The sequence below is a fragment of the Seriola aureovittata genome, chromosome 16 (genome assembly GCF_021018895.1).
Source record: "Seriola aureovittata isolate HTS-2021-v1 ecotype China chromosome 16, ASM2101889v1, whole genome shotgun sequence".
Lineage (NCBI taxonomy): Eukaryota > Metazoa > Chordata > Actinopteri > Carangiformes > Carangidae > Seriola > Seriola aureovittata.
In genome coordinates, this window is record NC_079379.1 from 17,636,776 (window position 1) to 17,663,585 (window position 26,810).

At 43.2% G+C, this 26,810-nt stretch overlaps 3 protein-coding genes across 7 annotated transcripts in view; all 3 read right to left on the reverse strand.

The window, feature by feature from the left end:
• LOC130183239 (homeobox protein Hox-A2a) overlaps nucleotides 1–1,934 on the reverse strand; it is a 2,451-nt gene extending 517 nt beyond the window's left edge. The window contains exons 1-2 of the mRNA XM_056398501.1: nucleotides 1,157–1,934; nucleotides 1–558 (exon numbers count right to left, since the gene is read on the reverse strand). The exon at nucleotides 1–558 is cut by the window's left edge and continues 517 nt beyond it. Of these exons, the coding sequence (XP_056254476.1) occupies nucleotides 1–558; nucleotides 1,157–1,520 (922 nt within the window). The 5' untranslated portion in view covers nucleotides 1,521–1,934. The remainder of the gene's footprint in view (nucleotides 559–1,156) is intronic.
• A 3,245-nt stretch (nucleotides 1,935–5,179) lies between these two features.
• hoxa3a (homeobox A3a) lies at nucleotides 5,180–25,682 on the reverse strand. Of its 5 annotated transcripts, none has more exons than XM_056398495.1 (4): nucleotides 24,335–25,682; nucleotides 14,159–14,219; nucleotides 9,717–10,293; nucleotides 5,180–6,926 (listed from the first exon to the last, which is right to left on the reverse strand). In XM_056398495.1, the coding sequence occupies exons 3-4, from the start codon at nucleotides 10,174–10,176 to the stop codon at nucleotides 6,127–6,129; spliced, it is 1,260 nt and encodes a 419-aa protein (XP_056254470.1). In that variant the 5' UTR covers nucleotides 10,177–10,293; nucleotides 14,159–14,219; nucleotides 24,335–25,682; the 3' UTR covers nucleotides 5,180–6,126. The 5 variants fall into 5 exon arrangements, with proteins under 5 accessions (XP_056254470.1, XP_056254475.1, XP_056254473.1 ...); XM_056398500.1 differs by lacking the exon at nucleotides 24,335–25,682 and adding an exon at nucleotides 16,440–16,625; XM_056398498.1 differs by lacking the exon at nucleotides 24,335–25,682 and adding an exon at nucleotides 15,536–16,184.
• LOC130183241 (homeobox protein Hox-A4) lies at nucleotides 20,729–24,055 on the reverse strand. The gene is made up of 2 exons (XM_056398503.1): nucleotides 22,410–24,055; nucleotides 20,729–21,881 (listed from the first exon to the last, which is right to left on the reverse strand). Exons 1-2 carry the CDS (start codon nucleotides 22,825–22,827, stop codon nucleotides 21,541–21,543), a joined length of 759 nt encoding a protein of 252 aa, XP_056254478.1. The 5' UTR covers nucleotides 22,828–24,055; the 3' UTR covers nucleotides 20,729–21,540.
• Nucleotides 25,683–26,810: the final 1,128 nt, after the last annotated feature.

A 26,810-nucleotide genomic window follows, 5' to 3' on the forward strand; every position in this document is an offset into this window, starting at 1 on the left:
TAGAAACATCCAGGGCCGGGGGACTGTCGCCATTGTCCGGGCCAGATGCCGAGCCGGGGCCCATTGTTGACATGCAGCCCGGAACAGTGGGTGACGGGTTGGGAAAATGTTTCAGATTTTTGTCATTGCTGTTCAGCGGCGCAGCAGCAAAGCTCATGGACTCTCCATTGTGGAGCTGCTGTGCGGAGCTAAGAGAGTTGTTCTGAAAGGAGCAGGTATCTCTCTCCAGCAGGGCCCCGCTCCGCTCGTACAGGGGGGCCTCGTCCTCCTCGTCGCTGTGGATGCCGTCCTCGGCGCCCGGCCCTTTCCCCTCCCCGTTGTGGTTCTCCTTGCTCTGGGTCTGCCGTTTGTGCTTCATGCGCCGGTTTTGGAACCAGACTTTGACCTGCCTCTCGGTCAGGTCCAGCAGAGCCGCTATCTCCACTCTCCTCGGCCGGCACAGATACTTGTTGAAGTGGAACTCCTTCTCCAGCTCCAGCAGCTGTGTGTTGGTGTACGCTGTCCTCAGCCGACGAGAGCCCCCTCCTCCCCCACCGCTCTCCACAATCTCAGGCGAGCCTGGAAAACAAGCACCACGGTAGCGTGGGATTAAAACGCAGGACACAACAGTTACATAACCCCGCAGCCCGTAAATCTAACATTAAGGCTTTCACAAACCACCAGAGAGTGGCTCTCAACACGCTGCAGCAAAATGGCCGCTGGAGCTACTGACCCGAGCTCAGCCTGTGCAGCCTTTATCTAAAAATCATTATTATATAAAGATACACATCGGATTGTTTTACACCTAAAAATGTTCAGCGTGAACGAGAAGCAAGCACGGTGCAATATAAAAGCAGTGAGGTCCAGGCTGGTGTGGGATACTAATGAATGCTCCAGCTGCCCTCCTCGGCAACGGCACTCCATCACTCTTCATTACTGTCACACATCAAAACTCTGCTACGGCTACAGGAATAAATCATCTTACATCACCAAACTTTACCCAAACTTTTTTCTTCTTGCTTCATACACAATCACAGCAAAGCAACGACCATAAATCCATCAGAGCAACGCGACTGGAGGATATTTATGTTTTTAAGGAAAGGCCTGTGTTCAGGGCTCTAATTTAGCAACAGATAGTAAACAGCTTTTTGCAGAAAGTGCTGCAGAAATCACCCACCTTTTGGAGAAAAGCACACGGGTCCATTAGAAATGGTGGTCGCGGTGGAGGTTGGCAGGTGGTTCCTCTTGGAGGCTTTCTTCTCCCGCATCCAGGGGTACTCCGGGGGTAAGGAGGCGGTGGGCAGCTGGCTGCATCCGTCGGGGCTGTGTCTGGGCCGGCCGTGCCGCGGATGGCTGCCCGGGTTCAGGCTGGGAATGGTCTGCTCAAAGGGAGGAGGAATCAGTGTCGGGCGTGAAAGCGTCGAGCTCTTGATTGATGAACTTTGAAATGAATCAGCGACAGGGGGGAAAGATGTCAGGCACTCAGCAAGCGACGGCTGACTATTGATAAAACCGCTCTCTCGCTCGAATTCGTAATTCATCTCCGCTCCCTGAGAGCCGAGGAAAGTTTGCACGCGTATTTTTATAAATGTTGCGGCTCAGTGAGGACGAGGAGGAAAAAATCATTAAAAAAACCTCGTGGTGGTGTTTTTTTTCTATATCACTGATTACGGCCGTATGGGGACCGAGCTAGTATTAAACTATTGAATTCATGGAGACAAGGTTGAAATTGGACCGAATTGCCTGTCACATGATTACCTCTGCCCAATGACAATTTGGGGTTTAATCAAAAGAAGCCACTGTCTGCCTGATTGATCCAAAAACTCAGATGAAGAACGCCTCGCTCAGCTGGGGGACGACTGTTTTTATTTACATCTTTGTCCGCTCAGTTTATCCTCCTCTCGCACCCTCCAGTCCAGTCCACTAAGCTACAAAATCTGTTTTTTAAGAATGGCTGACGCTCACTATTACAGGGAAGGAGCCCAGCCTAGGGTGCGCGCGGATTCGTGCACTCCTCTTTCTCGTATTGTTTGAGGATGTCAGTCGAGAACGCCCCCACCTCACACAGACACATACACACACACACACAGACACACACACAGATTTCACGCCAGTAGCTATTCATATAGGCAAGAGCCAGACTTCAGAGGTGAAAACACACACATATACACACACACACACACACACACACACACACACACACACACACACACACACACACACACACACACACACACACACACACACACACACACACACACACATACACACACCCCAAAAACTGATATTGAGACTTCTCGACAGCGACAAACCCCAACAGTCCAGCCTGTTCAGTGAGGGTGCTGACTCCAGAATAGATGTGATTCCTCAAAAGGTGCATAACAATGAAATATGCAGTGCATCCATTGACATGTGTTGCAATAAAAAGCCCATCCATTAGGTTAATACTGACGGATATGACACGTTCAGGCCATTTCATCCCCTAACTGCAGTTTAACATTTACAGCTGCACTGCACAAACTTATAAATAGACGCACGAGCATGCAAACACGCGCACTCAAAATCACTCGGTTTTTTTTTGTTTGTTTGTTTTTTTATTTTTATTATTAGCTTGTTATTATTAAAGGCTATTTATGAGGGCTGTGTAGATATGATATTAAAACACACAAAGATTTTCGTTTATTCCACAAAAGGTCGATTTTATAACGAGGTCATGCGCGCCCATGTGCGTGCACATACCCACAAACACCGGGTTGAGCACACAGGCACTCTTTGTTTTGTGATTGCTAATAGTTGGATTATTCGATAACCATAAATTGCCATAATTATTGCCCCTTTTTAAATTTATCTACCCTAATATTCATATTCATGGTAAAGAGGCAGGGGCAGGGTTTGCTGGGAGCACAGTAGCTACACTGCTGAAAGGCTTCCTGCTGGACCCCTTCTACCTGAAATTGCAATGAAGCGAACACCAACACGGTTACGATCGACCATTTACAACGAATCCATTTGCAGTGTTATTATGTAGATGGAAATGTTATTGAATGGCTCTTCCCCGCAGTGTTTGGTTTTATAGCTCTTCCAGAATAATCTGTGAAAGCCCCATTTGGGATGTTTTTCGTCAAGCAGTGTACATGTTGTATTTCCATTCAAAAAAAAAAAGAAAAATGTATGGCTTAGTGAGTAAGAGAGAGGAAGAAGAGAAGTGGTAGGCCTCTCTCAGTTTGTTGCTTATATTCCAAACAAAGAGTCTTGGAAGCCTGTGCGCGATCAATCTTACTCGCCAAAAGGTCTGACAGCTCGGTGCCCTCACAACACATTTAAGGTTTCTAACTCTCCCCCGGATCAAATGCAGCCAGGAAGCGGCGAGAAACACTGGCCACTCAGATTAGAACCAGTTTCTGCTCACAGTTGTGTCCGGGCTGTCGCTGGAGGGATGTTTTAAAAGATAAATAAGAATCCAGCTTCTCAAGATGCGACCATTTCCTCTCTTTTTTTGAGGAGGAGGTGTATAATGCGCCATTGGTGAGTATATGGCGAAGCAGCTTCTCCACCTGGATTTTTTTTTTATCTTTGAATTGTGAGTGCGATTTACACACCGACGTGTATTTGTGAGTTTTTGGTGGACATGCAGGTCTGTGCGTGGAGCCGACTGTGTGGTGGAGGACAGAGTTGCTAGGGGAAGAGATGGATGGCTTTTTTGGAATTACGCACAGGCTTTGTGTGCAAGGAAAGGAGTGGGTGGCGGCATTTAGTGGACCCCAGCCTGTCCTACACACTTGTCTTTACAGCAGGATTGATTTAGGAGCACTTTCCCACGGATGGAAACGCAGTGAAAGAAATACACGTCCCCTTTTTTCGGTTAAAACGTTATTTATGTGCTACCTGTGTATGGCGCATATGGGTCAAATCAGTGCCTTGCTGTGCATGCGTGTGCGTGTGTGCGCGTGTATTTGTCTGTCTGTGTGTGTGTGTCTGTGTTGGATGCAGAAATGCTCAGTGCATCAGCTTTTTTTTTTTTTTTTTTTTTTTTTTGACACACCATGGTTCAATTGTTCTAGGTTTCCCTGCTAACCATATGTCAGGGCTGCTAATGTCCACGTCCTCTTATATCAATCATATCGGGCTGAAAATGAATTGTTGTTGCAAAATCAGTGAGAACAAATAATAACAGAATCATAAATACTGAACATGGCACAAAAGGTTTTTGCTAATTTGAGAAGAGAGATAGAAAACTCCCTGAGCATGCTTCAATTTAAAAAAAAAAAAAGAAAAAAGAAAAAGCTTTTTCCCTCGAGAAAATTTTAGTAAATTACAAAACAATATTTAAGCTCCATGTTTGTTTGAATTGAATTTTGAAAAATTCATTTATATACTAGGAAATTGCTGCAAATAATGAATACAAATACACTTTAAAAAATGTATCATAATTTCTGTACTACCCTTTCATTGAATCCAAACACACACACGGTCGGTTTTCCATCTCTCCTCTGATCATTTCTTTACTTTAACCATCCTCATAACCGAGGTGCTGCTTGCTGCTGAACGCTGCCATCTGCAAATCTGCAGAATAATGAGACAAATGAAACCCCCGTTATGACTCCAGTTCAGCCTGTATCCTCTCTGACCGCATTTGACTGACTGAACATATCAGGGAATTATTTTTCAAACGATTTCTCATTTAGCTTGTTTGTCTTTCCTGCAGAATCTCCAGAAGGGCCCGTGTGACATTTTTTATTATTATGGATGAGAGGAGAAGAGGAGGCCACCCGAGAGTTTTCTTCACGTCGAGTCAAGAGGAGGGAGACAAAAATCAAGTCGTTTTTTCCGTGTATTTGACTCCATCAGCGGCCATTTCCTTTTTTTTATGTTGTTGAATATTAATTATGGCCAATGATTCCTCATCATTTTGTATGCATGGATAATAAACACATATATTTACTAATTATCACCCATGGTTCATTAGTATTATTTTTATTATGCTTCTAATATACTGCCAGTTGTCTAAAATGCATTTTTTTTTACTTTTATGTTATCACCTCCTCATCATGAAATTTATCACAATAATAAAATGTAATAATAGAAAAACTAGAAGTAAATTTTTCATATTTGTTTTATTTAAGAAGCTGCCTTTATGTATTTAATGTAGTTCTGTGAAATGCCTCTGATGTGTCTAAATTAAAAGGAGGATGTGCTACAATTATATTTCAATTCTTTTATTTATTTCTTCGAACTGGAGCAGCATGGAATGTATGACATCGAGAAAAAAAAATTGATGATGTCTGTTTCTTTTTTTTTTCTTCAATAAAGAAACTGCTAACGTGTGTCCTTCTTTCCACCCTTATTGCAATGACTGATTGACTTTACATTCGCTGGGAAAATAAAACACCTCCTCGAAGAAGAAGAAGAAAAAATATGGAAACATAGGCTATAATAGCAACATGGTGAGCTGCTGCTGCTGCTGCTGCTGGGAGCTTGTGCAGAGTAGACTACATGTATGGGGCTGGAAAAGGGCCGAGACGCTAATATGCACCAACCTTCTCCCCACACAAAGATGCAGGGGTGTCAAATAATACTAAAGGACTATTTTATCTTTACACCAAAACAAAAATAAATAACATCAGAAAGTCCAATAGAACAAAACACAAGCAAGGGAGGTTGCGTGTTAGCTCATGACCCTTGTTTTTTGAAAAATATTTTTTTTCCCTCATAATCCAAGCTCGTGGCTTCACAAGTGCAACAAAATGCAAAACACAATTCTTCAACTGCGGATAAATAAAAGACGGACAAATTCACATTAAAATGAATAACATACGTTCATAATACCCTGTTTGAGTTTCAATATTAAAACAAGATTTTAAAAAAAAAAGATTAAATAGGCCTATGCATATACTGTGCCCCCCTCCCTCCCGCACTAGACGTCCTACAGCCCAGATAAAGGTCTTTGTGAGACAATGACACGAGCAAATAGAGAAAAATTCAAGCAAGTCGTGATTATTTATCCTACGCTACTTCACACATCAAACTATAGAAAACATAAACAAAAGCAGAGAGAAGGTGGAAGCCGTGAGGAGGCGCAGAAACAAAGCAGTAATGTGTCTGGAGGTGGGTAAGACAATGGGCGGAGTGATCCGGGCAGCGCCACCGCTACAGATGCGTCAGTTTAGGCGCTTCCTGGATTCTTCCCTGAGAGTAGTGCGGCGTTAGGTCTGTGTACGTCGGTGTCGGATCACACACTCCGTGATGCTGACTGTTGCCCATTGTGATTGCTCCATTGTAGTCCATGTTCGCGGGCGGCGGGTGCGGGAGGTGGGTCAGACCGAAAACGGAGGCCCCAGAATTGGGCATTGAGTCGATGTAACCTCCGCCGACATAAACGGGGCTGCCCTGCATGTGCGTCCCGTAGTTGCCATTGCCTTGGAGAGGATGCGCGTCATACTCGGGCGTGGCCGAGTCGGTCCCGGGATACCTCTTCTGGGAGGGCGGGCAGTTGTTGAGGGAGCTGTTCAAAGGAGGGGGATATGACGTGGCCATACCGTATGCATTTTGATGAGGTTTATTGTAAGACGTCGGCGACTGGGATTCATAAGGTACACTGTTTACAAGAGAATGCATAGAGTTGAGGTATCCTCCGCCTCCTCCACCGCTGCCACCACCGGAGGCTGGGCCCACGGGACTCCGTGGGGACTGTCCGCCAGGGGAAGGCATCATTCCGACGCCTTTCTGATCCTTCTTGTATTTCATCCTGCGGTTCTGGAACCAGATTTTGATCTGTCTCTCGGTGAGGTTGAGCAGGTTGGCCATCTCCACCCTCCGGGGTCTGCACAGGTACCGGTTAAAGTGGAACTCCTTCTCCAGCTCCACTAGCTGGGCGCTGGTGTAAGCTGTCCGGGCCCTCTTCGATGCTGCTGACCCCGGTGGACTCTTGTCTCCGGGGCAACTCTCCACTGTCAGAGAGGAGGAGAGGAGGATGTCAATCAGTAATCCATTACAGACAGACAGAGAGGGAGAGAGAGAGAGGTACAGAGGCAGAGACTGGAAAGTGAGAGTGGAAGCAAAACCTCGTGACAACACGCACACAGCTGATAACAAAACTCTCCACCATCAAGAGGGGGTGGGGAACAGTTTACTAGATAAATATGCCCTGCTCCACCACTTAAGGAGGAATTTTCATCCACCCCGCACCCCCACCTCCACCCCCCTTGTTTTTCTTAACGTGCGCGTGTGTGTGTGCGCGTACTGTATGTGTTGCAAACATCTCAACATTTTGATAAATCTGCTCCCTAGTACCAAGCACAAGGGTTATCATCAGGGCTCCATAAGACAATTAACAATCAATGTATGGACACTGCGCCTGTGTGCGCGCTACACTAACCACAAAGGGAAAAAGTAACTGGAGAACACTGGGTCAATATCTGATATGCGACCAGGTAACCTCAGATTTCCTACTAAAACATTTTGACCCTCATCTTCACCCGTAGTCACACAGTAGCACACGCGTAATGCAAACACAAGCATTATGTATTCCTCGGAGTGTATAAAGCAGCTCGCCTTCACCTCGCTGATAAGCCTCCCCCCTTCCAAGAGGAGCTGGAGCTTGGCTGCAGAATAGCAAGGTGTTGGTCTATTTACCGCCGTGGCACACGGCCAACACTTAATAAATTTCACTACCTGCCGCCCAGACAGGGAGCAAAAGGAATGCAGCATGACATATCCAGCCCCATTAGGTTATTACAGAGACGAAAGAGTTAGCACGTGGCATGGGAGGGATACCAATATGTAATGACAATAATTATTGCTATTTATGAATTCATTTTCTAATTTTTGTGGTTTATAAGATAGACTGAATCGGGAAACGTGTGTTCAGTGCAGGATTATTGGCACGTGCGTAAAAGTCTTTTCATACATGTGTTGTTAAAACGAATGAAAACACTTTCCCAGACATAAATCACACGGACACTGCTTTGCATTTCTGCACTAACCTATAACTTAGTTAGGACACTAATATTAAGCAAAATGAGAGGGACATGGGAAATGAGCATCTGTTAATCTTTGGATTGGCTCTGTGTAAATAAACACAACTCCCACTCATCTGAACTGTCCAAGTTTTCCTCGAATCAAAACAGCAGAATGTGCGTAAAACGTGCGTAAAGGGCCTTTCATAAATGGTAGCACTTTTCAAACTGTTAAAAACACCGTCCCAACATAAATCACAGTAAGGGGCACCATTTTGCTTCATATTTGTATTTCTTACTCTACACAACTACCTAAAATGCCAAAGTAATTTACAAAATACAAACATAATGTGTCAACTGTGATTTTTTTTGTCAGTAAATACCCCCCAAACCCTGACACACAAAGTTTTCCTCCAGTTCAACAGCAGGATGTGGATTGCTAACATGCGTAAAAGGGTTTCCATACATGTTAGCAACTCGAACTGTTGTCAAAAAGTAACCCAAACCTTCCCTAAACACGACTCTTGAAATAATTAAATGAAAGTTGCCACCTTTCTTTGGAGTTTCAACTTTTACTGCACGAAACTACCTGTAACATGATTAGAGAATTACCAACTTCAGTTATTTAAAAAAACAACAACAAACAAACAAAAAAAACAAAAAAACAAAAAGGTAACTGGAAGATGAGCATGTCTTGATTTTTTAGGTTGGTTCTAATAAAAACCCCAAAACACAACCTCCCCACCTTCACCCACCAAGTTTTCCTCTCTTCAAAACAGCAGGGTCTGGTTTGCATACGTGCGTAAAACGTGCGTAAATGGCCCTCCATAAATGTTAGCACTTTAACGGGTTGTTAAAAACTAAAGAAAACGCCCTCCACAAACATAAATCAAAATGAAGCCACATGACTTTGCATTTCTACCAGCACCTTAATTGAAATATTACCCACACCATTTACAAAATAAGAAGGTCATGGGAAATGACCATTTCTACATTTTTTATTTAGCTCGGTTTTGTTCTATGTAAATAAACACACCCAAACACCCCACGACCACCCCACCCCCACCCCCCCACACTCGGACCCACCAAGCTTCGCTCTAATAAAAACAGCAGGACAAACTGAACAACTGTTGTGCGTGTTTGTTTGTTGTCCCTGCGGGAACATTATGTGATCAGTGGAGATGCGTGTTTACAGTAGGGACAGGTCAGCTGCAGGGCACAGGGACAACAAATGGTGGAATCTACTTCCAATGTTGAGGCACGTGATTCTTCTACAGTCTACAACCTTATAGTATATTTACAGTAAATCATGTTATGGGGTATCATTTAGAGGAGAAATCATTCCCTTTAAATATATAATGTGGATACTCTATACCCTGAGATGTGTGGTGGAGGAGTTGATTAAACTCTGGGTTTGTTTTTTTGTGAATAACCTTAGGAACCTACGAAGTGAACTAAAATATAAATAAAATATTATAAAACCAGAAACCACTGATTTAAAGATAAATTAACACCTTTCTGACACTGGCACCTAAAAAATATAACCTTTCCAGGCACATTATTGTCCTGTTGCACTCTGCCCACCCGTCTATCTTAACTCCTTACCTGAACACCCACCCACCCACACCCTCTATGTATGTGTGTTCTCCCTCAACAAAACTTATGTAACTTTGTGGTCAGAGGCTATCTTGTTTTGTGTGTGTGTGTGTGTGTGTGTGTGTGTGTGTGTGTGTGTGTGTGTGTGTGTGTGTGTGTGTGTCAGCAGGTTTAGGTTGGAGGTACCTGAACTGGAGCTACTGGTGGGTTTCTGCTTGGTGTTCTGACGGGATTCCTTCATCCAGGGGAAGATGTGTTTGCGAGCGCCAGAGGTCGGGGAGCCGTTCTTGGCACTGGGCTGGTTGGACCCGTTGCTCGTGTTTTGGCTGATAGCACCGGGGGATTGTGAGGGAGGGGGTGGGCCTGACACCGGCACCTGCGGTTGATTGCTTTCGGGATGAACCTTAGACTGCGCCGCCTGAATGGCTGTGGTCCTGTCGCAGCTCTCCGCCATCTCCCCCGGCTTCTGCAGCGCCACGGAGCCGTCAGGAGACTGCAGGGAGCAGGCAGGTCGATGGTACTCACTTTCCACATGAGAGGCCCGGGGATATTGGACCTGATTGGCATCATAACTGAAGCCATTTGCGCTTTGATATGGGTAGCCACTGTAAATTGCGGAGCTGTCGTAGTAGGTTGCCTTTTGCATCTCGCCGTTTCCCAATATTTATTTCAGAAACTGACAGGGTCTTGACACCCTTGTAGAATAACATTGGCACCCCGTGGTCACGTGACGCCTCTCCGCCAATGGCCTCCTCGGGTGAACCTAGGGTTACAAGAAGCACTGTGAGGAGAAGAAATGGTGGCGATCCATCTTACTTTTCAATACAGGCCTGACACTGGAGACTATGGAGGCAAGATAGGGCCAACAGTCCTGTAGACTATTACCGTTTACCTTATGGCTTACAAAGGGCACAAAGGCACGCACTAACCTTGTATTACCATCTGTGCCAAACAACATCAAAACAAAAAAACCTTTTCAAAAGCATTTCAGATTGCCAAATCAATTTTAGGACCTAACAAGAAACTGCATGACATTTTAAAACTCTGAGCCTATTAACAATGAAAGTGAATACACAGTTACAGCAAAACTTGTGGAAAAAAAGCTGTGGGTAAGAAAAGGAGCTGTAGGAGAAGCTTATTAGCGGGTTACCACACAGGAATATAATATTTCTGTTACATTGTTATTCTACCAAAGGGCTGTCAACAGTGGATCTGATTTCCTGGTAGCAGACGAAAACATTCCCCGCGGCTCACGAAAGTTTAACGCTATTTTTGTTTTTTTTTTATTATTAGTTTAAAAAACAGCCTCCTTCAGTAAAAGCCAGCTGGTGCAAAACATAAACAACCGCATTCTCTTCTTTTTTTTTTTTTTTGTTCTTTGCGTGCTGCAAGATGAATGGAAGGGGCAAGAGGAAACCTGAAAAACCGGGCGGGCATTCGTGTATCTCCATGACCACAGTGTGAACTTTTCCTTGCAGGCCCCATAATAATGACTGCTGTCGGTGCTGTCTGCGCGGCGGCCCGTCGCGGTGATATATGGGGAGGGTCAGTGGGCCGGTACGGCTTGCACTGAGTGAGCGACCCGGTGAGCAGCCAAACCCGGTGAGCTGTACGCCGAGGCGGACAGAGACCCGGGGATGGCACACCCAGAGCCTGCTGCTAAAAGCACCATAACTCACGCAGGTAACCATGGGGATCCGCCTCTAACAGATTACTGGGGAAACTATAAACCATAGTAGCCACAGAGCCACAGGTCACTTTGCTTATCTTTTATAATGTGACCTTACCAATGAAATAATTAATGTGTTTTAACCAAAGCCACGAAAAATAGCAAAATTCAATGCATAGTAGTAATAATAAAAATAATAATTATGATAATAATAGTAATAACAATTATAATAAGCAATAGTTTTAAATAAAAGTAAATAATTCTCATTACAAATGAAAGGTCATCCTGTTCATTAGTCATTTGCTTCTGAAATCATGCAGTTCTTTTGTCTGCACTCTGCACTGCCCGTCGCCCCAAACAGGGGAGCAGATAGAAAAATAACATTTATAAAAAATAAAAAATAAAAAATACAATCTAAACTGACTGCAAACCTATAACTTCACATTTTAACTGCTGGAACTAAAAGGCCCTGGCGTTGTGTCTGATAGTAAAACCTGAGCCCAACAATAACGATGTTAGGGCTGTAGCCAGCAATAAAAATGTTACTTGTTTATTTCACGGTCCATAGTTGTATGAAAGCCAAAGAGCAGACACACGGGCTAAACTACTATGTATTTTCATCAAATGAGCAGAAGGTGAAGTGAAAGGAAAATAAATGACGAAATAACACTGGGTCTGTGCAGGCGGGCAAAACAAGCAAGCAAATCAGTCTAAAATGAGCCCTCAGCTTGATCTCAACGCAGCTAAACCGCAGACTGAAAGAAGGTGTCTTCACTGTATCTGCTCTCATGATGACCTGGAGAAGATATCAGAAAGCAGTGTGGTGTGTATCTCCAGGCGAGCCATTGCGAAAGTCATAAATGGCAGAGAAAGAGAGACAAAAGACAGACTTGAGCTGTGCGCGCAGCCCTCTGCTCCACGTTAGAGAAATCTGGCTGCCTGACTGTGTGTGTGAACTCTTCCTGAACCGAGATCTAAGTCATACGGTGATAAATCACCGCGCGACACACAAACTCCGCCATTTACAACCGAGGGAGCCTATTTCTGGCCTGCTTACCTTATCCTCTGACGACGAATGCAGAGCACCGAGCAATATTTTCTCATTCAGCGACGAAATCGATCAAAGCAGTAATCCAGAGAAAAGTTTAAAGGCAGGGCTGGCTGGGTGAAGCAGCAGCAGAGGCAGCAGCAGACTGCGCCCTGCCATACAACCAGGCATTAGCAGCCACAACAAAAAAAGGAAGAGCAGAGAGAAACCCCTTTCCTTTTTTCCTTTTCTTTTTTTCCTACTCGACGTGGATGGGTAAACCGAGATTACGAAAGCAGGCGTGAGCAGTCAGGTCAGCGAGATAAGAGTTATCTGGCCCCAAGATTGAATTTATCGTCATGCTATAGAGCAATAGCCAGGGCTTCATACCAATATTAAACTCAGCCAAGGCTATACTGGACTATGTGATCCTTCACCAGTACCATGCAGACACCAGTGAACTGCCCCGAACCAGAGCGTCACCATAGACAAGAAAAATTATGCAAATGAAGTAGCGCCTTGGAAAGCCAGTTCAAATCAAGTGGCTGCCTCTCCTCCTCCCCCAACCAAATGAGGCAGCGTGTCTAGAAAAAAAAAATACATCGTTACAAATAGCATGGAAGTCCATCCCTAAAGTGTTTTAAATCTTTTTTTTTTTTTTTGTTATTATTTACTCCACGTCCTGCAGTGGAATTATGAGCCCAGTGGATGAGATGTTGGAGAGAAGGGAGAATACAAAGGAATAATCAGGCGCTGAGCACGCTGCTTTTCTATTTCCATGGGACATAAAGGGCTTCTATCCACAGCTTAATCATTAACCCGCATTTTTTGCATATGCTCCTCAATCTTTTGGCACAAGGACGCGCAATTCGTTTGCACTTCTGCTCCAGGTTGTTACTCCACTGCCTGCATGGCTTCTTGTGTGAAGAATACAACATATGTTTTTTTTTTGTTTTGTTTTGTTTTTCTTTAAAGATTAGAAAGCTCAACAACCTCAGATCAAAGCCGTGTTCGAAGTATATCAAGGGAGAATCCCACCAGGAGCAGGATGTGCAAAATGGGAAGAAGTTTCATCACCAAAGGGCAAAGCGGAGGACATGCAGCGAGGAGCAGGGGAGAGGGGAGCCGGCAGCAGGGGAATCCCTCTGCATGGTAATACTGGCGTTTGCAGCCAAAAAGAAAGAATGAAAAAAAATATATAATGTCCTCTCAGCTTCTTATGGGCTGTAAACACGTCCAGAGCTGCAGCTTCTCTGCTGGTTCCAGGCTCTGAGACAAAATTCAATGACAATTTAAAAAAAAAGAAAAAAAAGATGGAAGACACGGACGGCGTGGGAGGGTGAGTGGGACAAAAATTCACGCGTGAGGATTTTTTTTTTAGCCAACTCGGCTTTTTCTTTTCCAGACTGGAGAAGTCACTTTGTATAATTATTTACTTCTTTGTGTTTTGCTAAAATGCTGATTCGTCTCTCTTTAATTTGGCCCCGTGCAGAGGGGTTAAATGTCAGTGAGGTGCTGGTGCTGCTGCCCTGCTTCATACAAATGATGTGGGAGAAAGAAAGAAAAAAAAATTTTAAATGTTGATGAAAGAAAAAAACATTTTGAAAAGTTCATTGCAGTAAACTACAGCGGCTCAAGGCAGATGGCTTCCACAGAAAGTGCTTTTTGAAAGGAGCAAGGCACCGCTCCAAGAGCTGCGATTCCCCTCGTCACTTTTATAGTGACAAATTACACCACAAAGACAAGTGGAAGAGAAGGAATTATTGCTCACGGGCTGCTCGTATTGCTGCTGCGAGGAAATGTACAAGCCACGGGCTGCTTCTCTACCCCTGCGAGTGCTTTGGTGGGCGTGTGTGGTACTTATTAGAAATTGAATACGGATATCACCATCAAGCATTCATAACACAAATCAATAAAGATGTATGGACTTACCGAAGGCAGTTCAAGGTGTCTCGGAGACCTCGCGATGGCCTGAATTTACTTGGCTGGATTTCTGCAACGAGGAGTGGAATAAATATTTTTCAAATTCTCATAAGATAATACAACCTTTTTTAAAGTGTTCTTTAAAACATATGATTGTGAATTTTATTTTCAAACAGCCGCAGTTGGAAAACGTGATTATACGAATCAAAGCTATTGTTATTGTGCGTAATTGTTTGGGCCTTGTGTTAAAATGGCGCAGAAAGAAACGTCTATAGAAAATAGGCTAACCTAAATCAGGTGAAATTCGATGCAAGTATTTTTAATATAATAATTTGGATGAAAATTTAGATTTTAACAACATGCTGCAAGTATTTGTATTTAATTGACATTCACAGCTTCGAGGAAACGTAACAAACTAGATCCGTTTTAAGATTTAGCAATTAAATGTCACCCAACAAATTAATCCTCAGAAAACACGAGACAAGCCAAACACTAATGAAGAGAATCCATGAATTAATATCATGGTGCAAAGATTATACTGGCAGAAAAACAACACCACAGCCGAATATCGAGGCTTATCAGCGTAATATCATTAAAAACATTAAAATGGGCCTATGCAAATAACGTGTTTGTTGTTTCCCTGCTGGCCGGTGAGCATTTTCTCCACAAACGGATCGAATAGTCATTAGCTCTCGCGCACCATCTTCCCCAAGTCCCCGTGCCCATAAATCAAGCTGGAGCGCCGTGACCTCAGCGCGGCCGCGCGGTCCTGGATGGCACTCTGTCTTCCATTATATCCTCGTTTCCCTGGCGGAGCGACACAACCCCACCGCTTTCCCCTACTTTTTTTTATGGAGCCCATCTTGATGTACCATTTGCGCACAAACAACCCCCACGTTCAGACACAAGATGTTTGTTTTATAGGACAGGTTGCACCTTGAAGCGGCAGCGCGCTCTGTTTGGGTTTTTTTTTTTCTTGGGTGCCGATATTTAAATGGCCGCTTTATTTACAAACGCTTAGGCCTATTTATCCAAACAGCTGCTCGTGATATTAAATATTTGATCACAACAGAAATAACAAACTAATAATGGATTTATTGTAATGCTATAGCATATGAAGCATGAAATGGAACAATGCCTCCATCTTAATGGCCCAGACAAGACCTTAAATCTTCACCTATATATAGTGTGTGTACATTCTATATAGGCCAATTTATGATTCGCTCCATTCACTATGATGAATCTGGGCTAATAACAGATAGTAGAATATCGATAGCCTCTTTCTACCTGTCTATTTCTGCCCTGCGAAAACCCTGGACCCTTTTTACTGACCTCTGCCTCGCGCAGCAATAACTCACGACAGTAATGAACAATCGGCGGAAATACCTCAAAATAAAATCCATCCTCCCAAAGCTCGGGCTCTGACTCTGTCCGCGTGGAAAAACATATCCGTCCGTGACAGCAGTATAATACATCCACAAACCCGGAATCCTCTGTCTTTCAGTCTGCCTCTCTTTTCTTTTTTCTCCCCTCGATAAACAAACTACACAGCCCGGACTCCCCTCACGGAAAGTGGGGGTAACCCGCATATAATCAGCATCATATGGCCAGACCGGGGCTCCGGTTTTCTTCCCCGTGCCATAACACCGCGCAGTATTATGCGCCCCGCTCACGTGACGCAACGTCAACTTAAATCCCTTTTATTTGAGCCCGTGAATCATTAATGGAGGCAGTCATTGCCCCTGAGGAGAAACAGATCAGTTTGGAGGGAGAAAAAAGAGGGGTATGTGACACTGCAATGTATCTGGCAGAGGAGCAAGTCTCTCGCAGAGAAGCAGCTTTTCCACGTGTCGCCCATTCAGAGGGAAAGACTGTTCTGTCAGTTTTAAAGTGCCATATATTTGGAGCCTGTTAGCGGCTGAAAGAGCTAATCCTGCTGTATTATGCTGAGTTTCAAGTGCAGCCGCGGCTCTGAGCCAGGCTAAAACCAGAGTGTTTCACACTGCAGCGTGACAATTCGCACTATGTGAGAATGAGAGAGATTTCCCTACAAAATACCACTTAATGGTGACATAATGGTTACTCATCACACCAATAAACCTCCTCTCCTTTCTCTCCACAGCACAGCCGGGGTTGTGGAGTGCATTACAGAGAACTCAACTCAATATCGCCCCCCCGTCCTCATTGTCAGACCTCGGCTGTAGTACCACTTACTCAGCCTCTGATTCTCCATCAGCAAAAGCCTGCATGCTGCTGCTGGCTAAACTGAAACAAAACGTCACGCATTTACCTGTCCTACACACGGAGGGTGTGAGTCCTGGTGGTCGTGAGGGGTGCGTGTCAGTCAGCAGTGAGCGGAAAGTGGAGGTGAGGTAACCTAAGAGTGGCTGCTCGACCCCACTGATCAGTACATGGACCCCCATTAGACCTACATGCGCTTACGCGTTTCCTATGACCAACTGAGTGATGGCAGAAATTACAGGTTTGTGCAAAGGAAGAGTTTTGGAGCTTTTGGAGAGGGGTGGGGGGGGTGGGCTGGCAAAAGTGCCGACTAAGACATAATCTTACAGTGGTTTACCATAATAATATAAACCAATCACTATCTAATAGAGTGTGCCACGCGTGCGCCATGGTAGACTCCTGGCTTCAGCCACTCCAGGTATTGCCAAAAGCCCTAGCCCGGAAGAGCTTCTCTCTCCTCGGCACCGTTTGGCGCTTGTTTTCCGTCAACACCGAGCAGCGGGCGTGGAAAAATCCCACCACGACTATTAATCATTCGGGGCGGACATGGACAGCATCCCACTCCCACACCAGCCTTTGTCTTCTCAAACTACAACTTGAGCGGTAAACTTTTAAAGACAGGAACAGAAGCAGAGCAGCTCTTATTAATTCACCTTCAACACTTCCAAAAACTGAAGAGGAGGAATATAAATGCTGAGGGCTACAGGGGAACTTTTAAGCACAGCTTTTAGACGCATGGTTATAATTATTTAAACAGAATGTTGGAATGTCTTTAACATGTTGTTTTGTTCTCTCTTTGTGCTTCTACAGATGCAGAGCTGTCACAGGATTATATAGCTCGACATGACCGTGCACTGGAGGCTGATCCAACCTTGCCTTTCGCCACCACACCTGAACTTTTCCCTGACCCGGGCAGAGGCATCCAGAGTCGAGTGGGATGTCATTTTGCGTACAAAAACAAGGAGAAGACGTAAATCGAAGGCCCTCAGCTGGTAGTCTAATTTTTTTCCACGTTTTGCTGTTTTTTTTCCCCAAACTTGCCCTTTGCACAAAAGTGGTAGACGTAGAAGTTGATTGATCATGTTTTTAAATCTCATCTGCTTTTGCATAAAACAAATGTTTCAGTTATTTACACAAATCAAGGCTCCTTATCACTGTCAGCGAGGAGGAGTTAGAGGCGCAGACCTCTGGATGTTGGCCAGACGGCGGGTCCATATCTTCCCACATTGTTGACACTCGGAGCTCTTAACAGCCAAGCTTCGGTTACCGATACATTCAGCTGAAGATAACTCTTTCTGCGAGGTTTACACCGGCCAACATCAAGGCTAATGCGAAATTCAACGCCTTAAGCTGACTGGAGCCATCTCTCATGGACGCAGAGCAGCACTGGGACGGAGGACTAAGACTGGGGGATTTGTGCTCACATAGGTGGTTGTAATAAAAACATTTTGAATTTTCATGTTGAATTTACTGGCTCTTTGTCACTGTTCCCAGATCATTTATAATAGGGTTTTGTGCAATAGCTGAATTTTGGAGGTAAGTGCAAATTAGGGAATTAATAATAACAACAACAACACTATTAATAATACTACTTATAATAGCTCTAATAATAACAATATAATATTGATAACATAATAATAATAATAACAATAATTATACATATTTTTACGTAGCCTAAAAACTTAATGTTAATGTTTAACCTGTGTCGATTGGCCATTGTGTTCACTCCCATTGAAAGTCTCTTTCATTGAGTTGTCCTGACAACTTTTAGAAGCAACAGATGAGTCCTCTTCATTGTTCCTGTTGTTTAAATACATTGTCTGTCGTTTATGAATATATCAGGTAATAAATAAATAATCAAATTTTCACTGACAGAATTCATAGAGACAGCTATTACGCTTTTTTTTCCTTTTTTTTTTTTTTTGCATCTTTGAGAACCTCGTCATTTTGGAAATAAACCCTGCCAACATAGCTGCACACTGTTTCTTTTGATTATTATTTATGTCAGTTTTAAGTGACTACAATAATTCCAGCTGCACATTTATTACATTTCACCACTGCAGCCACATCTGTAGTGTAGTTTCACTTCGTTTTAAACTAAGTTGCACACTTGCTTTGTCTCATAAATGCAGGTGGAGTGTTATCATCTTGATTGTTGTCTTGGTTTCAAAGATTTAAGAATTTATAAGAAATTACAGCTGCTGTCATGCATCATATTTATTCTGTGATATAAGGTTAAATTATGTTTAAGACACAATGTTTCAGCACAAAATACATCCGCGTGTGTAATAAAGTTAAAATGTTTGGCAATAAAATAGAGAAACTAGATTATCTGAATTTAATAATAAACTCAATATGACTTCAGCAACTTCAGAATAACGAATAAAGAGATCATATTACAATAAATGTTACAATTTCCATGAATATGTGCCTCAGGATTATGATACAACTCCACTTTTGGGACATTTTATACATTTAAAATAAAATATAAATAAAAGGAGAAAATCAGCCAAATCTACTCACAAGTCATGACGGTCTGTGTCCAGCAGACAGAGTTGTGTCAGGGGAGAAGAGATGTGACTCGCACCCTGCAGAGGATCACTTCAAATGAAAATAAGGCAGATTTTCAGATCTATTTCTGACCCCGGGGCATTCATTATTCAACAAGTCACGTGAACGGGCGAATTAAAATTTCAGTACATTGGAAGTGACCTCTATTCGCGAATCAAATGACTTGAAATCTGTAATTGAACTAGTTCGACTTCTTGGAGTCTGCGCAAAACTGGTGCCAATCAGCCTCAACGCCATCTTCTGCACAGCTGCCATGTCTGCAGCGAGGGCTGCACAGAGCTCAAGAGCTTTGGCTTTAACGTTTCTGCAGCAAATTCTGTCATCTTCATTTTAGATATGCAGGTATATGTTAATAAATTTATTGACATGCACCAAAAAATACTACAAAACCACAAGATGTGGGTCGTGTCAGTCTGTGGATTTTACTTTGGGGATTTTGGTGAATGTCAGTCTTTATCTAATTTACGATTAACTGCATTGTAAATCCATTTATTACGCCATTACTGGCATAAATATTGTGAAGAAGACATCCGTGCCAAAGCATATTGAAAATCACACTGAATTACGTGCACAATAGCAGCATGCTTCTGTTCATATCTGCCCCCTCTACGCGCTCTGACAGGGGTGTTTCTGTGATGAATTGCAGAGGAGCTGTCTCTAAGAATAATTTGGGAGAAATTCGTGGCTGGGATTCACACCTAAACACAGTTTTTGTTTCCGTGCTGTCTCTGGGCAAATCTCTAAAATGAGAAGAAAAAAAAAAAGCTCGCGGAGGTCTCAGAGCTGATGTATGGTCTGAACATTGTGTGTGTCGAGAGGTCAGGGGTCAGAAGGAGTGCTCTGAGCCGGTGATTGGCCAGAGCCGACGGTGTCCCCTGGTTGAACTCTCTATTGTTTGGATGTAGCAGGTAGTGACCAACACTCACACTCTGGTGCACTGAGGTTAGCAGAGATCTCCCTGCAATGGAAAGTAAGAACAATATGTGTGGCCGGATACATTTAACAATTTGGGTTTGGTCTAATTCCCGTGTCAGTAGCAAGGCTTGCAACATTTAAGGCCAACAGCTGATCCCTGCCTCATATATTTCTACAACTTCTGATTTAAATCCACGAAAATACGCGTGACGTTCATGCACATTTTACGGATTACGGAGAATTTCAGCCAGTTGAGAACTGAAATACAAAATGGAATCTAGCATATGAACACTCTTTCTGCAGTGCATTGCACATGGGGATACATTTTTTAGAAAAGACTTCATTCTGAAAAGATCGCACATAATCATTGCTGGAAATGTTTCCCCTCAGTATAAATCTTATCTTAAGAGAAATTGCGCAACTTTACGCCCTGATTAACAAGTTCAAATCATCTCTACACATGCCATAAAATATTGTAAACTGTCTTTTATCCTATTCAGATAAAGTCAAAAAGATCTATGAAGTCATTTTCAAGTGTAGCGCAGTAAATTATCCACTGGTCAGACACGTTATCACGGTTTTACGCACGCATCTCCAAAAATGTGGAAGTGATTCAAATGCTTCAAATAAAAGTTCTAAAAGAAAATAAAAAAAAATTCAAAGACCAACTAATGAAATTAAAATAAACAGCACGAAATTATATCGTTTGGGTTTGAAATTGGAATTCCTAAAACCAGGAATGCATCAAATAATAAATACATAAAGGTCATGTTAATACGCACGGCTTTAAGAAAACATGTTGCGCTCAAATCAAATCAGTATTTGCATTGAGAAAATATCCAAAGCCATGTCAGCCTTATAAGTGAAGTACATATTTATTTCACAGGGACAATTTGATCCTACACTAGCCTACATCACAACGGTCATTACTGAGACACCACATACAAATATTCACAGTTTAGAACACAGCACAACATGGGACGCACTATAGCACAAATAAAACTAGACCTTACAACACCAACGAACATAATTCTACTTGACGAAATGCTTTGCTTATTGTGCCTTCATTATGATTTGTCTATGTACATTAAATGTGAAAGTCACCTGGACTACATTCAACAGTAAACCAACCCACTCAAACACACAAACTACACTGTTATTCTGACTGATGCCATACCTCTAAAACAGCCGTCTGGTTTTCTACACAGGCATCTATAGAGTCTCGCTAAATATCTTTCAAGTATATTAGAACTTTCCATGAGCAATAATACAAAACAGAAGAACAATAATCAAACAGAACATAGAAAAATGAGTTCAAACTTACTTTTACCTCACTCAATTTTAACTGTAATGATACATTTTGATCCAAGTCCTACGTTTTGAGTGTGCGTAATCCTTCTTTCATAATAATAAACAAATATATAAACACTTCAGTTGCCACCGTGGCAATTAGAGGTGAATTTCAAGCTTATATGAAGAGGGCGAGGACGACCGGAGAGGGAAAGGGTACAAAGGACGTGACAGGGGCCCAATGGCAGAGGCAAGGTGAAAGAGAGAACACCATGTGTGTAAAATACTGAGAATCGGTCCAACAAATTCCACTTGTGTTATTTGCCATCTCAGTCTGGATTGGGGTTTTTATGGGGTTGGGGTTCGTTCATGCACTATAGACCTGCGGTGCACGGCGTGGGGACAAGCTGCTGGCCTGTTTTGATCTGCTGCTGCTGCTGCTGCTGCTGGGCCCCCGAGGCTGAGGACGAGGCCGAGCTGGAGGAGCGGATCTTGGTGTTGGGAAGCTTGTGCTCCTTCTTCCACTTCATCCTCCGGTTCTGAAACCAGATCTTGACCTGGCGCTCGGACAGACACATGGTATGTGCAATCTCCACCCGCCTGCGCCGGGTCAGGTACCGGTTGAAGTGGAACTCCTTCTCCAGCTCCAGAGCCTGCTGGCGGGTGTAGGCAGTGCGGGACCTCTTGGGCACTCCTCCATTGTAACTGGCACTGACTGGAGGGGGGAAAAAGCCATACACAGGCAAGCAAGCAGGTGTTACATGCAGGCTGATAGCGTTTATTCCAAACCCACATAGTCCCTCCACTGGACATTACATGGCTGGAAAACTATAAAACATTTCTGGATCTGGTGGGAAATCGCAGCCGCTCTGTTTGTTTTATTCTCTGTCTTGTTTCAGTTTACGGACATGACCTTAATGTGGAGATGCCGAGTGAACAAGCACTCGCATCCAGGGACAGATCAAGCTTAGAAATGATTAACAAAACAGCGGGGTTGGATATTACAGTTTGGCTCGGCTCCAGTGGTGGAGGTAGTTTGGGTTAAAAAGCAACAAAGGCACATGGCCCCGACAGACGAACATAGGCAATAAAATTTACGAGGGTCCTTAATTACCGACCCTGCTGCTCGATAGTCGTAAATTGCTGTTGTAAGGGCTGCTACTAGTACTGCCTCAATAGGCTTGCGTGTGTTCCAGTGGTTGTTTCTCAGTGGTTCTGCTATTTAACCGTGACGATAACTCACCGGTGCTAACGTGGACCTTTTTCATCCAAGGATAGACCACCGGCTCCTTGCCCTTCGCTACGCCGGGATATACCTCACTGGCAAGGCTGCAGTCTTTACTGGCATTTGCCCCTGCGCCACCGTCTGGGGCCGCGGTGAGGCGAGGACCGTGGCTCTGTGGAACCGGCTGCGGCTGTGCGTGATGCCCATCGCCGAAATCATCGAGTCCGGTGGCGGGGACGTTACCGTAATCGTAGCCCGATTCCGTGTAGTTTGACCTCGGATAGGATGGTTCGTCGTGATGGGGGAAGCCCGTATCTTTTGGCCGCTCGTAGTAATCACCAGGGTTGGGGATGTATCCGCTCTGCTGATATTCGTCGCATGGAGGAAAGGAAGGCTCGATATAGTTGGAGTTTATCAAGTAGGAACTCATGGTCATTAATTTGTGAAGTGCAACAATACTAATTTTTATCGCGCTGTCGTTTTTCTGATCTCCACAAAACCCTCCTACTCCCTGTCAAATGTACAAAGTTGCCTGGTCACGTGTGAAGCGCCACCAATCACCGCGTGTCCTGTGGGCATCATGTAAACAGGAACCAATGGAAAGCATGGCACTGGTACCACCAACACTGGTCGGACTGGCTTACGTTGGTGTTTTCCTTATTAAATCACAGTATATAAAGCAAAACCAATCAACTAACTTGTTTACTGCATGAGGCCAAACTTGTGTGGGTGAGGCTTTCCTGCATGTGAGGGAAAAAAATTATGCTGCTCTGAAACAGAAAGTGAATATGAAAATCCAGCCCTGAGAAAATACTGATTTTCCAGAAACAAAAGACTGTTTCTGACCCTCAGTGACATCAATATGTTGTCTGAGTTTGAATTCTAATAAAGACATCAATGAGAGAACTACAAATAGGTAGTGGGTTGTATTGACCATTGATCCTATTCAAATGGTCGAAAAAGAAAATAGTGGAAGAGGAAAAGCTTCCTAACCAAGCACTGACGAGCCGCTGCTCTGCGGCCATCCACGCCTGCATATAAAGCATATGACCTGTGTATCAGTAAAAACCTGCTTCACGCCCGCTCATGACACACACACACACACACTCACACAAACACACAAACAACACGAACAACGCAAACCATTTGCTTCTCAAGTTGAACCACTGTGCACGTGAACATGGCCCATTCTCTGTTCATTTCATGCATATAAATGAAAGAACGACCAGAACATACAGCAACAATTTCAAGCCTCTTTTTCTTCTTTTTTTTTGGTCTTCTGATACCACATGAAACTTATCTGACACTGATCGCACGGTCATCACGCATTATCAGTTTTCTTGTGTTAAGTGCCTTTGAAAGGCTCATCCAAAAACACAAAACTGGACAGACACTTGCAGACATGTACTTTGCATTAAAACCAGATGCCAACACAAACAGTGGGATTTGAAACCAGAGCAGCTCATTTAGCAAGAGATGTCAGAATTACTCTGTACAGCACAGATAACCTCACATCTAATAAATACATATCACTTCATCTAATAATTTTTCAAATTTGAAAACATTTGGAAGAACACAAAAACCTTTACCATGAATATTTTTTCTCTCTCGACATGTCAATATAAATCTGCAAGATGTTGGTAAAGAGAGTCACTGCTGCGCTTCCTGCAGCAGCCATCACTTTACTGTAAACAGCAAAGGCTGCACAGAAACATTGTCATGTGCTGGAACGGTGAAAATATGTTTTGGAGATAATAACGATAAAGTAATAAAGTAATAATAATAATAATAAACGTGAATTTTTTTAGGGAGAAAACTATGCAAATTCAGGATAATCCTTTGTCAGAATCACATATATTTAAATATAATTTTTTTTTTTAAAATAAACTACATTTTTGAACTACATGTTTATAAGGTGTAGAATAAATATAAAAGTCTCTGACCGTGCTCCTCGCCACCAGCCGTCACGTCCAGGTCCTGTTTCCTCTCCATGTCCGAGGTGGCTCACTGTATCTGTGTCCCTTGAAGATGCAGCAGCTCTTCACAAAGCGGATCCACACTGTCCACGTCAACAAGGCCTCTGCCTGCAGAAACAAGAGGCCAAACTTCAGAAATATTGAAAGCACTCTTTTTTCTCTTTTTTTTTCTCCCCCTGGTCCCCTCTATTCTATTCTCTCCCCTAAACAGAGATAACTTCTGCCTGACCCCAAAGTGACACCGTTTCCATTTTGTTTCTGATTAATCTTGCCCATTGACAGTCTTTGTTAAACAACAAGGCGTGCCCCTTCTCCAAAGAGGCGACATTTTCATATCTGTTAGACGCAGTGACCTGGGATTCACCCCGGACTTGGACTTCAGTTTTGCAGGGTCTGTTGGGGAACACTTATAGTGCGGGGGTCAGCATCCAAGGGAGGTCCCCAGAGGATTTTTTTTTTTTTTTTTTTTTTTTAAATGTGCAGAAAACCTGCAACTATCTATAAAAACACACGAACTGTGAAACTATGAAGATCTGTGAAGAATGGAAATCTCACCAGCTACAGAGGCAGCCTATATATTTCATATTAAAAACATTTTCTTTTTCTTTCACTACGTCGAGCTTCGTCTCTGAAATTCGACTTTTTTGGGGGGGAAAATGCTGATGCAGGAGACTTAAAACAGGTGAATTCTTCTTTTACTCAGCAGCCACAGGAAGGAAGGGAGGGCCTCTGCTTTTGCTCTTCAAGAAAAAAAAATGCATTCTTGTTTTTTTTTTTTTTTTTCCATGTTAGCACACTGTTGCTGTGAGGCAGAGCTGCTGCTGTCCTGTGTATCTTACAGGCCTGCCTGACTCATTGTAGATGGCAGCTGGTGTACTGTCTACCATATATCCACTGTATCCCTATGGCCGAGAGACCACCTGAGAGGCAATATGTCAACATAATGTCAGCGGTAAGACGACTTCACATGATATCTAAATTTACAGTCTGCTGCCATTCTATTATATATCGTCCCTGTATAAATATGGGCCAGGTCATCTCGGCTATTATCCACTTACTGGAAGTTATTCTAGCGTGGATAACGGTTCTGTTTTTACAGGTCAGTCTACTTGTTGCTGTGTGGACTAGTTTTTTTTTTTTTTTTTTTTCTTTCATATTCGACTGTGGATAACTTTATTAAAACATCAATAAGATTCACACCTATAGGAAGCGGTTTAGATAACAAGCCTAATACCTATGTTATCTACCAGAGGCCTGGGAGGTGCTGCTGTGTGTGTTTGGATGTAATAAAACATCTGGAAATCTCTCAAACACCTCCGTTTATAGCAAAATATAATAGGACCATAATCATCCAATTGACCGTTAGGTTTGAAAAAAAAAAGAAAAAGAAAAAGAAAAGAGGCAGCATCTGGAAACCATGTTGAACCAGTTTGCTCTATCTGAGTAATTTTCCACAAAATTTAAAGAGCAATTTTACTGTTGATGTTGAAGAAAGAAAAAAAAAACCGTTACAGGATGGTGTTAGACATTTTGATTTCAGGGGAAATCAGCTAACAAGCCGGACCATGGTGTTCCCTTTCATAGCCTGTGCTGTGAAGTGAAGGTCTATTTAAGCAATATACATCATGCTGACAGTTTACTGTAAATTTAGATTATCAGAGAAGTGCTGGGACGATGGTGACAGATTGCAGATGGCTCTCACAAGGTCTCTTGTCTATCCGGAGCCCTGCATGACGGGCGGAATAAAAAATCCCCTCTGCATTCAAGATGTGCCAAGACAACACCTCTCATGGCTTTATGGAAATATTTTCATATAGGTAAACACTGGTAATAAAGTATTTTTTTTCTCTCTTTTACAGTGTGTCACATGTGAGTGTCCTTTACACCACCTGCTTACTGAAGCCAGGCTGAGACAGAGTGGTCACCAGCTCTGACCTGCAGCTGCTGACTTTGATCAGACGTATGATACAGTGACCTTCAGAGAGTGCCAGAGAGTGAAGAGGTGAACAAGAGCAGCCACGTCCTTATTCCTCTGAGGGAAGAGCGTCGCAACTGAAAGTGCTGAGGCTGAATTTTTACATTTTCAGACAATAGCGATGCAACATAAACAACCAATGTTCCCCAAACACTAAAAACTATACGCGCCTGGCTGCTGCAGAAGCTGTGTTTAAAGGATGAGGTACATTTCCGAAAGTTAAATCACTCGGACTGTGGATTTCAAGAGGAGAATATTTGAATATTTGCATTAAAAGAAGTCAAAACATCTGAACTATTGGTGACCGATTTAAAAGAAAAATAAGACAAATAATATGAAACACTGGGACTTTAGTCAGAGCTATTCAGCAGCTTATTGGGCCGCTTCTAATCTTCATTAACTATCTTTAATTTTTAATCCACCAAACAAAGTTGTGACTGAGCGACCGTGTGATTTATTCTCTTTGAA

Coding starts and splice junctions, on each gene's coding strand:
- LOC130183241 (XM_056398503.1), bottom strand. CDS start 22,827: ATGACCATGAGTTCCTACTTGATAAACTCCAACTATATCGAGCCTTCC. Junction 21,882..22,409: donor AAAGGTCCACGTTAGCACCG/GTGAGTTATCGT, acceptor TCCCCCCTCCAG/TCAGTGCCAGTTACAATGGA.
- hoxa3a (XM_056398497.1), bottom strand. CDS start 10,176: ATGCAAAAGGCAACCTACTACGACAGCTCCGCAATTTACAGTGGCTAC. Junction 6,927..9,716: donor CACCAGTAGCTCCAGTTCAG/GTACCTCCAACC, acceptor CCTCTCTGACAG/TGGAGAGTTGCCCCGGAGAC.